Source organism: Arabidopsis lyrata, assembly GCF_000004255.2.
Source record: "Arabidopsis lyrata subsp. lyrata unplaced genomic scaffold ARALYscaffold_8, whole genome shotgun sequence".
Taxonomy (NCBI): domain Eukaryota; kingdom Viridiplantae; phylum Streptophyta; class Magnoliopsida; order Brassicales; family Brassicaceae; genus Arabidopsis; species Arabidopsis lyrata.
The window spans coordinates 13,765,467-13,780,021 of NW_003302548.1; the positions used below are offsets into that span (position 1 = coordinate 13,765,467).

General features: G+C 31.1%; 2 protein-coding genes across 2 annotated transcripts; one reads left to right on the plus strand and one right to left on the minus strand.

Annotated features, from left to right (window-relative positions):
• Positions 1-3,621: 3,621 nt before the first annotated feature.
• On the minus strand, positions 3,622-5,426 carry LOC9300120. The gene is made up of 3 exons (XM_021015447.1): positions 5,308-5,426; positions 5,028-5,201; positions 3,622-4,942 (listed from the first exon to the last, which is right to left on the minus strand). The coding sequence occupies exons 1-3, from the start codon at positions 5,347-5,349 to the stop codon at positions 4,808-4,810; spliced, it is 351 nt and encodes a 116-aa protein (XP_020871106.1). The 5' UTR covers positions 5,350-5,426; the 3' UTR covers positions 3,622-4,807.
• A 7,204-nt stretch (positions 5,427-12,630) lies between these two features.
• On the plus strand, positions 12,631-13,962 carry LOC9301853 (high-affinity nitrate transporter 3.1). Its single transcript, XM_021015676.1, has 2 exons — positions 12,631-12,962; positions 13,253-13,962. The coding sequence occupies exons 1-2, from the start codon at positions 12,812-12,814 to the stop codon at positions 13,732-13,734; spliced, it is 633 nt and encodes a 210-aa protein (XP_020871335.1). The 5' UTR covers positions 12,631-12,811; the 3' UTR covers positions 13,735-13,962.
• The last annotated feature ends 593 nt before the right edge of the window (positions 13,963-14,555 follow it).

The following is a 14,555-nucleotide window of genomic DNA, read 5'->3' on the forward strand; positions in this document are numbered from 1 at the left end:
CACGATCTCCACTAACTCCCCCAAACTCTCTTCCATCATCTTACGAATATATTCGACACGATTCTGAAATCTTTACTTCCTAGAAACCGCAAAAACCACAGCTTCTTCTTTGATTAAGATAAACTCTTACTAACTATAACGCCCTGACCGCCACCTTACTTAATGGGTCCCACGTCCTTTCTCGACCCGTGGCCCATCCATATCCGACGGTCAGTCCGCTACGTTCGGGAAGTTTTAAAGACTCGGTTACCGACCCTACAAATCACCACATAATCTTTTCTTGTGTTTTTCCTAACTCACACAGTTCCGACAATCACTTCCCGGAAGGTCACCCATCCTGCAATTCCTCCATCTCAAGCATGCTTAACTGTGGAGTTTTCTCATGACGTTTGACAGAAAAGATAAGTGCACTTTGGTAACATAGGTGGCCAAATCAATTCTTTTAAACCTCTATGCATGCACCACCATATTTCTAAAACCGGATTGTTATAATTAACCCCCACTAATAGATCACAACGTCCTCGTTAGAAAAACTAGAAAGTATGAAACAGCAGGAAAAAAAAACTGAAAAGTCAAAGGCGGGATCAGGGGCAAAGAAGGTACCAAGTCAAATATACAATCGATCACTCCAATGTCTCATGTAAATTTCAAATTTTTATTTAAAATGTTCTAGTTATAGGTACTACTATATTTATAGATCCCTCCAAGGTCTTGGAGGCAAGCGTCCATCAATAGAAGTTTTACTGTCAACGTTTTGCAGGGTACTACAAAACAAAGAGAAAAATGAAACAACTCTGAGTCATCATATAAAACCATTTTAAGTTGTTCAAAACAATATATTGGTTTGTTGCAAACTTGCACTGCTCTCTCCTCCCCCAATGCTATGGTGTTTTATTTTTTCTCTCCAATTTTAGTCAACCGCATTGACCTTTTTTCTCTCCAATTTTTGTCAACCGCATTGACCTTTTTTCCGCAGCATCCAAAAAGATTTTAATACATTTCATCTAGGAAAAACGCAACCAGAGTAATAAGTTTGGGTATAAACCCGCGTTTAAGCTTTCGATAAACCACATGCAACAAATCGATTGATGGTAATTGTCAACTTTCCTTCTTTACCATAAGCACCTTTGATATAGATAATTGTATAAACAAACTTCTAAAGTGCAAGTACATTATAGTAAATATTTCTAGCTTCCCACTAAAATCACATAGACCACAATAATACAAATATGTCATAGATTTTTGTTGCTAAGAGATTGACATACCTTGGCATGCTCACAGACAATCTGCAGTGCTTTCCTTCCCTCAGAGACTTGTTCATCTTTGTTATGACCAGATGCCAGAGAAGTTTTCAGACCCTAATTGGTTAAGGAAATCAATGGACAATGAGTTTGCTAGCTAACTAAGGGTCAAATTCAGACAGAGGTTTACCTCCACATCACCCATTGATTTCATTGGTTTACGTAGCTTTTTCAACACATCTTCCTCATTTCAGTACATAACACCGGAAACAAATTCCTTCACCACACACAGAAATAAACCCAAATAGTTTTCTAATAAATGACACAATACGTACTTGAGCTTAGAAGTAGGACCAGAAGCTTTGATCTCAGCTAATATAGATTCCAACTTTGTATCTTTATGCGCATGCACCATAAGCTCATCATACTTCTCCGACGTTTTCTGAGAGCGATTTTACCGTTATCGAGAAAAACCATACACATGAAATAGAGAAGATTATTGGAATCGAATCATAATCCAATGGCAAAATCAAATGGCGGAGGCAATACCAATCAATCGAAGCGAACGAGGAAGCTTGAGATAGCTAGTAGAGAAAAGAAATAAAATAAAACGTTTAGTAAAATTCAAACGCCCAAAGAAAACAATTATACTTGTTCGTTTCCTTTTTCTTCATTTAGCAATATAAAATTATAATGGGCCTATAGACTCATAGACTTCATTTATTCATTTATAAACTATTTGTCCCAAGCCCATAAGTTATAGTTAATCCTTAGAAATTCAACTTATCTTTCATTTTCAAGAGAATGCAAATCAATTTATTTTTTATTTTATTTTGACATTGAATGAAATCAACTATTAAAAAATCAAAAGTAATACATAATATAAATTTTTGTACATATTTTCTAAAACTATTTACAATCACATACATTAAAAAATCTAAAATTGCCAAAGTGCACTTAAATTACTCGTCCCTAGAATTTCAGTTTAATATATTATTTATCAAAGTTTTACAATTTGACGGTGATTATGACGGGTTATATTGCGTAACTTTTTTTGAATTCTCGAAATTGACCTGTATTTTTGGAGATGAAAGATAATTACATTAAAATGGCGAATTCTTTGGTACAAAAAACCATAATAAAAAATATATCTTAATTAGATTTATTATTACACAATTAATGAAAATAAAAATTAGACAAAAGAGTAATCCATTAAATCATAACTAACTTGATCCAAATTAAAATTCACTATAAATTATATTATTTCATCTGTATCTCCAATGTATTCATCTCTTTTTTTTTATTCTAAAGCAAAGTAGTATTAAATAAATTAAGTTTTTTCTCCAATATATCATTCTATTTTTTACTTAATAGTGTAAATAGAGTATAATTTATCTCTTATATACCATTTGATTTAACACAAAAGAGCATTACTATTCAAAATTATTCAAAATTACACGGGAAAGGGAGAGATTAACATGAAATGAGAACCGATTCTCACCATTTTTCTAAAAAACTATTTTTAATATATATATATATATATATATATATATATATATATATATATATATATGGATATATTTTAATTGCACATACTCTAAACAATTTTCCTATAGTTGTAGCAAAGTAGAAGAGAACAGTCTTTCCTTGATGTGTATGCGGCTCAGAATCTTCTATTAGCAAAGAAATTATGGAAAATGACCAACCCGACGAGTCAGACCCTAATCCAAACCCTAAATATGAGCCCGACCCAGACCTTGAGCCAGAGCCGCCAGAACCAGAGTCAGAGTGTAAGTCTGAGTTTGAGGAGCCTGAATTTCAAGGCATTGGAAGTTTGTTTCATACACAATCTACGATATAAGATCAATATCTAGGCTTGACAAAAAAAGTTGAACAAAAGAAACTTGCCTTAGGGGAAGAACCAGAGTTGGATATTATTGTGTTGTGTTATTTGGTAAATGGGCTCGACCAATGGGACTTTCTTGGAAGATGGTAGGCGGGTTTTCAGATTCAGAAAAACCTCTATAATTAATAATTTCGGGACTATGATATTTTATTAATTTATGCGATATTAATTTATTTCTAAAATTAATATTTATTAAATTTTAGTTTAAATTAATATTTATGAATTTCTAGTTAATTTTAAATTAATATTTATTAATTTATAGAGATATTTGTTTTTTTTAATATGAGTTTAGAAAATTCAATATACATAAAATTAATGATTTAGATGTTATATTTTTTGTAGTATATTAGAATTGAAAATTTTGATTCTATAATTGAATTAATTTATACAAATGGTATACATAAATTTAATTTATGATTAATGACCTCAAATATCGTATTTTAACAGTGTATTAGGCTAATGAAAATTATGCATACTAAAGAGTTGGAAACTTACAAAAGATTTATGGCTATTTTTATTATGAAATTGTAAACAATACTAAAATATGATAATTTAAAAACTTAACATAGTATTTGAGAGTTGGGCTTGGCTAGTGGGCTTTCGGAAAGTTGAGAGAGAATTTGAGTTCAACGAAGGCGGAGATATGAATTAGTACGAAATCGGTATATAAATATCAAATTCTTGCTAATGTCAGGCGCGTAAAACACTTTTTTAAGTGCTAGGTTATAAGAATCAAACGGTAAGAGAGTGGAACTCGTATTGAAATGGTTAGAGAATCATCTCCACTATTGTATGGTTGGTGAATTGAGAGGTTGCTGAGCTTATTGGTGATATGATGTGTTGCTCCACTGTCTAGGAACCGGTTTTTTTGCATTATAGTAAGATGCAACAACAATGTCAGCACGAGTCTACCAAGGCACAAAAGGACTAACATGATTGGAATTGGCAGGTTATGTTATGGCATAAAGTGTCGTACACCTCCTCGCATTGTGCCCATGAACAGTAAAACTTTGGTAATGACCAAAGTAGATATGTGACTGTCTATTGTTTAAGTGGTTAGGCTGATTGGACGGGTTGGTTTGCCAACATTGATTATTGCGGATATGTGGTTTTTGTTGCTGACGATTGTTGTTGTTGTGTGAATGTGATTGATGGTAGGTAACATTTGTGGAGATTGAAAGTTGTGGTGATGGCATGGAGTGAACAGTTTCACCTCGTGATTGATTAGTAACAGCGGATATAATTAGAAAATGTAGAGTACCTTGTAGGTGATGTAACCATGGGATTGTTTGGAATCTGAAACTGAATTATTTAGTTGATAAATAATAAATCAAAATACTCATATCTCATCCTTTGGCATGTTTAGAAAACACAATCTTCCCAAGAGTATGCTAAAAGTAAGCTTAATAATAATCATATGCCTTCACTATTACCCAAGAGTATGAGCCATAAACGATTCGATTGATTGGGTAGCCAAAAGGAAGTTCTCTCTTATATAGGAGAAGACAGAGCTCTTTGGTGTTGAACTTTTTGATTAAAGATCATAGTAGACACATGCCTTGAGTTGTAATGAAAACAAATTTCAATGAAAGTTAATTTGTTTCTTTAGTCTTGACAGAAAAACCCAACCCACTGCTGAGTGCTCCGTGCGAAACTCTTCTTATTTCGTCCTCCCAAAGATTTTTGTCGAGTTAACCAACTTCTCGAAGCCATGTCTTACATTTTCAGTATATGCCTCTAAGGCAACTTGTACTTTCTCAAAGTGTGGTTTCCCTATGGTCATAACTCGGCTTACCTAGAAAAACAAGACAAGGGTTACAATGTTTTATGCAATCTCAAAAGAGAAGCAGAGAAATGAATAAAGATGGAAACATATTAACCTCAAGATAGTAGTATGAAACGTCAAATGATTGGATGAGATGTGGGGTCAATGCCTCCTTACACGTATGTAACACCTCCATGGACTTATCGGTTAAATATTGAACTTTTGGTTCGAGATAAATGGTTAATGTCACATACGCATCTTTGATGCTTGGAATCCATTTCTGTGAAATCTAAGGGAATAATTCAAAGGTTAATAAGAATAAAGCACGAATGACTTCTCTTATAACGGAAACCGAAAACTTTCACAGTAAATTTTGAATCCAAGACAACCCTTACCTTTTGAAGAGTTTGGCTAAGATCTTGAAGCCACAGAGTCATTATATATGCCTGACCCCATATAAAAAAAAAAAGAGAGGGTCTTTTAAGATTAATCACTAAGATTTTATCGATGTTATGCACCTTTTTATAGAATTACCTGAGTTTTATTTAGGTTTAATCCAAGCTTAGACAAGAGCCACTTCCCATCGATCTGAACACAAGTAGACAAAAAAAGTACAGAAAGCTTTTGAGTATGTTTATACACATACATCAGATCCAAGGGGACACCATGTTTCTTACATTTTCAAGCTTTGAGCTAAGTTCCGCAACTTTCTTATCTGCGAATTCAGCTCGAGCTTCCACCTCGAGACTTCTCTTGCGTTGCATTTCCAGTTCTTTTCGTAGTTCAAATATCTGCCAATGCAGAATTGAATTGAGCTAAGAAAACAAGAAGGAAATACAAAACTCAAACTACAAAACGAACCTGTTTCTGAAGTTCATAACCGTTTCCTTCTGCTTCACTAGTGTGCTTCCCTGGATTGTCAGTCTAAGAAAAAGCAACAAAGGTAAAATAATTTTCTTCTGTACATATTTTAAAAAAATGAATCAAAAACAGAGATAAATACAAATCTCACGTCAAGAGACAACCACATCAAGAGAAGAAACACAATGCAGGTTGAGTAATAGTATAGTCTTGTTAACTTTGGAAAGAAACAAAACGTTACAAAGTGATTTCCAGAAACAGAGAACAGAAGCTGAAAAGTCTCTCTTTTGCCAATTATATTAAACCCTAAAGGAAAATCAATTTCTCAGAAACCAAACAATGACACATAACTTCATATAAAATCCAATGAAACGTTACCTGAGGAAGAAGCTTCTTCGTTATTAGTGTATAATAACAGAGAAGAGGTATGAGTAAAAGAAACAAAAGTGACTTAGAAAACACCATTGTTGTAGACTGCAACAGAGGACTTAGCTCACTGGAAGATAGAGAGTCGCGAGAGATAGTGAGAAAGCGTATCAACTCATATAGAGGGTCTTCTTATCTTTTCTTTAACTACATATTTATTCATCTAATTTTGTATATACAACTGCAGTTGTAAATAAGTGGGTTGAGTTAATTATGCGGGCTGATTATAGAGTTTTTTAATTGAAATTACGATTGTTTTTTTTTATATATATAAATGCAATTGTATATTTGGGGGTGTTAACTTAAAACGGATTAACCCGTCTTATATAAATCCATGTTGTTTTTTTTTTTTTTTGTGCACATATAAATCCATGTATCCAATACTAATATTTGGGAAGTACATCCTAAGGATCATAACGTTGATTTTGTAAGAAATTACAATATATGCCATTAAAGAATTCTAATCATAATTATTTTATTCCATGTCACTAATATATATTAACGGGTCAACGGGTCAAACGGGTTTGAATATATTAAAAGATTTTGTTTATATAATTCATATAATTCGAAAAAATATTTCTTCAAACGATTACACAATTAATATAATTCGAAAATGTTATATACTAATCAATTCGAAAATGTTACAAAAATAGTATAAATGTTATATACTAATCTATTATTCGAAAATGTGATCGCAAATATTATTGAAAATGTTATATAGTAATCCATTATTCGAACATGTTATCAAAAATGTTATTGAAAATGTTAATGAAAATGATACATCATTGAAAACATTTTATATCAATCGAATTTATAAAAAAATGTTATTTTGAATTATAATACTCATATAGTTCGAAAATGTTATTGAAAATGTTATATACTAATCCATTATTCAAAAAATTTATTAAAAATTGAAAATGTTATATCATTGAAAAAATATTATATTATTCGGATTTATCAAGAAACTATTATTTTTCACGTCTATAGTTAGCCAAAATATATTATTCGAATTATAATTAAACAAAAGTTATTATTCGATTTGGTGCATTACTACAATTCGTAATCTTTGAGAATATTTTCAGTTTCCTTAAAATATTTTATCATCAATTATTGATTTCGTTTGTTATATTCTGTTTCTTATAATTTAAAAACGCAAAATCAAATCCCCTGTATTAAGCAACTACAACAAACACCAGTAAAAAAGTCAACAAAATATTCGAATTTTCCTAAAATATATTTATCATTAACTATAAAATCTAAAATCTTTCAAAAATTGTTAACCACGTAAAGATTTTGTAGTTAAGGAAACAAAAATTTATTTTTGAACATAATTTTGATTTTAAAAAATATAAATCGTAATGTATCTTGCAACTTAGGATTCCTTATATTATGGGAATCAAAGATTTTTCTTTTTCAATCATAAATTGGGTTAGATATAAGGATAGTTTTTAAAATTTAATAATAAAATCACCATATTTGTTAAGATCTTAGTAGTTAAATATATTTAGATTAGTCGGCTAAACCTAAATTATGTACAAACTATCTCTCTATAAATAATGGCATTTCAAGCTAACTCGGTTTGATTTAAGGTTTTGTTGTCAAAATAAAGTTAATAATATTTTTTTGCTTTTGTCACTGCAGATAAAAACTCCACTTATCTACACTTATGGCATCGATGTGACGCGTAAAACATCTAAAAGGGATATTGTGGTGATTCATGAAGACGCCTGTTTCTGTTGATGGCTAAGACAACGATTGGAAACTGTTTAATGATCCGTTTAAAGGTAAAACCAAAGACATGTGTTTTTTTATGAGAGAATTTGATACCAAAAATCTGTGAAACATAATTGTGAAAGATTCAGTGCGTTTATTTTACAGTGCAACGAATGCAACATGGTCTATGTGTGATGTATTGGTATACACGTACGTAATAGTATTGTTCTAATCCTCTTAATTGAATATTTTATTTTTCAGATGTAAAGATCTGGTCTTCAACCCGATGTAAAAGCACATGAAAAGAGCTTGACGAGAGAGAAAAGCCTTAATTCGAAATGGTATATTATTGTTTATATACCAATTTTTCTACATAATTGTAGGAACCATACCTATTAAGAAACAAATTTCTATATCTAAATACACATTTTAATGATGAGAGATATTTTCTTTATACTTAAATCGTTTATAGATTTGTTTTTTTTGTATAACTATAAATATTGCTTCTATTGACAAGTCGATTTTTCTAATTTATTTATTTAGATGAATTTGAATACCTTTTATTTTGTTTATTTTCACATGTCTTGACTTGATGGTTTGTTTCAGATCTTCATCCAAAGAATCTCATCCAAAGAGTCTGATTCAATGAGCCTGTGTATTGGGAATCTGGAAGTAAAAAGAAATTCAAGGTGAAACTATTTAGAAGGTTTGTGTGTTTCAAATATTTATGATTTACATGAAAACGTATATCTATTTTTTTTTACTTAAGGAGATATATAAAATTGAAGTCACTATGAAACATGATTATGTCACCTACTGAGAAACAAAGAGACATCTATGATTCATGGATCAAGGAATATTGATCGAACTCATTGACAGCGTAAGTCTTATCTTTTGATTTATTCTTTTATATTGCATCTAGGTCCAGATCCTGTGAAGTAACACAAATCACAATATGTAGAAAATTTGAAAAAAAAATTAGCAGATGAATATGTAAGTAGACAATAAATATTTTCGAGTCTCAATCTAAGAACTTCCCTACAATTTCACGAAAAAAAATCATTTGTACCTTATGATTTTTCGAGTCTCTCTATATTTGGTATCACCAAGGCAAGTATTGTCAAATGTCAAACTGTATTATGATCATCTTGGTAAGAACGATGATCTAAATTTCGGAGTCGGAGGTCACACTGAATCTGCATGTCTCGATGATGTCCTTGATGTTGAAGATGACTTCTCCCCTCCCCGATTAAGCTTTCTTCTTTGGGTCTAAATGATAAATGGGCTTTTTAAGACCTCAAACTACAATATGTTTGGTTCTAAATTATGTGTTTAATGGGTTTCAATTTGAATTTAGCCTTCTTTTTTTCTTTTTTTCGTTTCCAACAATTTAAAATCATTTGACTCATTCGACTCTTCATATATCCAACTAGATTATATGTGTGAATACTTGCAAATTTAGCACATTGATATTATATATATCTACCAATTCTGTTGCTATTTACTTTCGACCTTATAGTCAGGGTTATTACATTCGATGTCTTACATCGTATTTGTTTTTAATTTATTGTACAATGATTAAGAATAAAAACATTTTCATATTATTTTATGCAAGCATCCTATACCTTAAAATTTTATTGAACCTAAATCACATAACCTATAAATTAAACTCAATTTATACGAAGAAAAAAAAACGGATTGTTTAGTCATGAACTAAATTCAGTAACAATCTCATGAACCTGAATTTATAAATTGAAATCATAGTTACAACTCAATAAGTATTATGTACGCCACAATCTTTCTTATAAATAAACTATAATTAAATGATATAACAGAAAAGTGATTTAATACTTGAAATTCAAATCCGGTTTACATTCAGTCATGATCTGACCGCCGGGTCAATCCGAGTTTCAAGATACACATAAAACTATTATCATTTTTAACATTCATAAACAGGATTAAACCTAGACCGAATACTAAACTGAATACCAAACCAATATGTATACAGATTATATATGTTACACCAAATTAAATGTTTACAAATTAAATGTTTATATATGTTACACCAAATTAAATGTTTATAAACATGAATTACGGATAATAAGAAAGTATCAGATATTTTGGGTAGCTAAATTCAGTTATTAATATCTCACTAATTTGGATATTATCAACTTCGGGCCGGGTAAAAGTCTATTTTGGGATGAAAGTTTCGAGAAATTCGAGTGTTTTTTTAAGATATAATTGAGAAATATATATAAAGAACATGTGGATCATTTTAACTAATTTTGTAAAACTTAAATATCCAAACAAAAAATACAAGAAATACACGTATCTCATACGAATCCTAGACCTATTCTCTTACCCGTTGAACTGAAATATAAAATTGCAAACGTGTAAATTATTTAAAAAGAAACGGTTATAAGATGGAATAATTTCTGACAGATTTGGGTTGAGAAGGGTTTTCCGTCCCGAAATGGACTTTCCTACTTTTTCTCATTTTTTTTATATAATTGCCTTTACTGATAACAAAAACAATTCCAATACTCCTTCTCTCTAAATCGAATCGAAACCGGTATGTATGCAGGTTATAAGTGCTACATCAAATTAAATCTTAACAAACATATCTTCGCACGAACGGGCGATAATTACGGTAATATGAAGGTATCATAAATTTAGGGTAGCTGAATTCAATTCTTAAACTCTCACTAATTTAGATATCTATCAATTTTGGTACGGGTAAAGGTATATTTCAAGATAAAAGTTCTGAGAAATTCGGGTATTTTTAAGACATAAGTGAGAAATATTAAAAAAAAGGGATAATTTACACTAATTTTGTAAAATTAAATACTCAAATGGAAAATACAAAAAAATATAATACATGTATGATGTATCCCATCCGAATCCTAGACCTATTCCCTTACCCGCTGGACTAAAATTTGAGGACCAAAATGCATGTGTTAAAATAAATTCTGTAACCGCATAATAATTTCATATTCCAAAATAGAAGTATTTGTTTAACAAAAAAAGAATTCATAAACATATACAATATATATTTCCAAAAAGTATAAAATTATAAACTTAGGCTTTAAGTTTTACTATAAGATATATTTATAAAATAAAAGAAAAATTATAAAACACTAATAAATTGGATATTTACGGGTCACATAGTAAAGCGAGAAATATACCGGGTAACGTGACAAGTATTAAAAAAACATATATCTGATACTTGACTTTTACCTACGGGTAACATAATAACACCCTTTACCTGACCCTAAGGTCACATATACCTTCTTTTCGAGACGGGTACGAGACGGATACGAGTCGGGTACCTATCAACCGGTTAGTTTATCTCATCGGTTCACAGATTTTTAATCATTCACAAGTTTAATAAAAATCTTATAGATCACTAATCCGCTTCACGGTTATTTCCAGTCCATCTGCTTCAAAGTAATGGTCAAAATTGAACCATTTAAAACATTTAACTATTTTATACTTCACACTAAAACCGAATCAAACTGCACTTGGTATAAATTCCACACGTACGTGCTGATCAGAATCTACATATAGGACCAAAATTACAAAAGAATCTATATTGAATTAAATTTTATGAAAACAAATTTTTTATAATATGAAATCCCGCACATATGTGCGGGTCAAGATCTAGTTAAACTTAATATTTTGCATGTTTTGATGGATCAACTTTTCGAATGATCATAGTCCTACTACATACATCAATCCTAGTTATACAATTTTACCATATGATATGATCCACGAGCTCTTAAAATTTATTTTTTAATATATAAAATTAAAATATTTCAAATAGTTTAAACTTTGTGATCAAGTTAAAGTATTTAAAATAGTTTGACTTTGCGATCAACATAATTAAATATAATCAACATTTTCATTTTGTTAAGCCGGAAAATCACGTCTAATTATTTATAACAACTACGTTTCCGATATATACAAAATTTTGACTTGTAAGAAAAAGAAGCAATTCTCAAAAATACCATTAAAATTAGGTTTTTCCCAAAAAATAAGACTATTAGGTTTTTTTCAAAAATTACACTAAAAGATATTTTCTTAAAAATACTACAAAAATTTTAACTAAACTTTAAACCTTTAAAACTAAATCCTAAACCCTATAAAAGTTCAACCCTAAATCCTAAAAACAAAACCCTGAACTCCAACCCAAACTTTTAAATTATAAATCCTTAAAAACCATTTTTAGTGTTTGTGTTATTTTTGGACAAAAAGTTTGTAATTGTATTTTTGAAAGAAAAAAAAAATAGTGATAGTATTTATAGAATAAAAACTTTATTGATCGTATTTTAGGATATTTATCTAAACAAATTATTCACAAAAAAAAGTTTGTATTAAAGCAAACTCCTATGCTCATTCCATACAATCTTTTTTGGAAAATTTATTTTCGATTAGTATATCTTCTAGATTGGATTCATAGAAAAAGCGGATACAATTAGAATATGTAGAGTATCTTGTAGGTGACGTAACCATGAAATATAGAATTGTTTGGAATCTGAAACTGAATTATTCAGTTGATAAATGATAAAACAAATACTCATATCTCATCCTTTGGCATGTTTAGGAGCCATCTCTCAGCTGGACGGAGACAACACAGACACTTGTGCCAGAGAGGGAACACAATCTTCCCAAGTCTTCGAAAGGGTAATCTCAGACCAAACCGTTGACTTTGTCCTTAATAATTGTTTATGCTAAACCGCAAGATATTTGGATCCAAAGGATTACCATAAATCACTATATAAAGACATAAATGTGCACCCCACTTTTCTTATCAATCATAAAAGTCAGCAAAACACAAGGCATATTCCTCTTCTCTTCCTCAGCCTTATTTTCTTGATATTCAGATTCAAGAATATATTCATGGCGATTCACAAGATCCTCTTCGCTTCACTTCTCATATGCTCTCTGATCCAATCCAGCCATGGGGCGGAAAAAGTAAGACTCTTCAAAGAGCTGGACAAAGGTGCTCTTGATGTCACCACTCAACCCAGTCGACAAGGAGACGGTGTTGGTATGTATAATTCTCTTTAAAACATCCATCATTTGCTACTTCATTCGTCACGCCTTTAGGTGCTTAAATAAATTTCCGATTTTGCTCTGATATCATGTTAAGACCAAAAAAAATAAAAAAAATTGAAGTATTGGAAACGTTATAGTTCTTTTTTGCCATCTATTACATCATCATTAGATCTTATCCTATTAATTATAGTTACTTAGAATTAAGTGATATGAATGATATATGATCTAACATCAATATATAAGAATTGTCATTCATTACTATTTTGAATGTCTGAGCTACAGTTTTGGATGCCGGCAAAGATACATTGAACATTACATGGAAGCTAAGCGCTATTGGGTCTAAAAGAGAGGCTGAATTTAAGATCATCAAAGTAAAGCTATGCTACGCTCCACCTAGCCAACTTGACCGACCATGGCGCAAGACCCATGACGAGCTCTTCAAAGACAAGACCTGCCCACACAAGATCATAGCCAAGCCTTATGACAAAACCCCTCAATCAACTGTTTGGACCGTTGAGCGTGACATCCCCACCGGAACCTACTTCGTTCGTGCCTACGCAGTTGATGCCATTGGCCATGAAGTTGCCTATGGACAGAGCACCGACGATGCCAAGACAACCAATCTCTTCAGCGTTCAGGCTATCAGTGGCCGCCACACGTCCTTAGATATTGCCTCCATCTGCTTCAGCGTCTTCTCCGTGGTGGCTCTTGTCGTCTTCTTTGTCAACGAGAAGAGGAAGGCCAAGATAGAGCAAAGCAAATGAGTCGTTTACTTTGTGTATTTGTGACGTTGAACCCAAAAAAAGTTGACTTTGAACTTCTTGGTTACCAATTCCTTTTGTCTTGTTGCTTACTTCTTCTTTCCTATATGCTTTTATTTATGTGTTTGTACAATTAAGCCATTGATATGGAGCAAAACTAATCCTACGGTGGTGATGCGTTGTGTGCTTTTTATATTTTTTTATACACTTTTTGATATATTAATATTCTTACACACTTTGTTTCACAAAGATTGATATTTGAATATTTTTGTGGTAACCATACTAAAAAATACGGTATTTATTTCTTACTTTCAAAGAGAAATTATAACTATAACTAAGCAATAATTTTATATATTGGGAATTATGATATAAAATTTATCTAAATGAATGGAGTATAATAAAAGCTGAAGAAAGAAAGAAAGAATGAAGTATAACAAAATAACAGTATATGACTTTTGAGTGCAAACAAAAACTTTATACTTTTGTACGTATTTGCATAGTTTCAAGGAGATGAAAGGAAACGATTAATGTTTGTCGTCTAGACCTGAAAATATGATATGCATATTAAATCTAAAAGTGATAAGTTGCTGACCAGCGATACTGATCATCGTTAAGATTAGGTTGTCATCAAGATCTAGTTTGGGGTTGTTACTCAAAATGTCAAACATGTCGACACATAATAAGATTACTATATTTGTAACTATATACTAATAGATGTACTGACGTCGGACAATGTGAGTGTGATTATAATATACTAATACGCAAATGCATACGTACAGTACTGAGGCTAAAATGTGAATACAGCTTTCGTCCAAAGTTTAATT

What these genes read in the sequence shown, in the direction of transcription:
- LOC9300120 (XM_021015447.1), bottom strand. Translation starts at nt 5,349, where the DNA reads ATGACTCTGTGGCTTCAAGATCTTAGCCAAACTCTTCAAAAG. An exon ending in TTAGCCAAACTCTTCAAAAG is followed by an intron (nt 5,202 to 5,307) that starts GTAAGGGTTGTC and finishes TTATTCCCTTAG; the next exon opens with ATTTCACAGAAATGGATTCC. An exon ending in TTTCATACTACTATCTTGAG is followed by an intron (nt 4,943 to 5,027) that starts GTTAATATGTTT and finishes TTGTTTTTCTAG; the next exon opens with GTAAGCCGAGTTATGACCAT.
- LOC9301853 (XM_021015676.1), top strand. Translation starts at nt 12,812, where the DNA reads ATGGCGATTCACAAGATCCTCTTCGCTTCACTTCTCATATGCTCTCTG. An exon ending in TCGACAAGGAGACGGTGTTG is followed by an intron (nt 12,963 to 13,252) that starts GTATGTATAATT and finishes TCTGAGCTACAG; the next exon opens with TTTTGGATGCCGGCAAAGAT.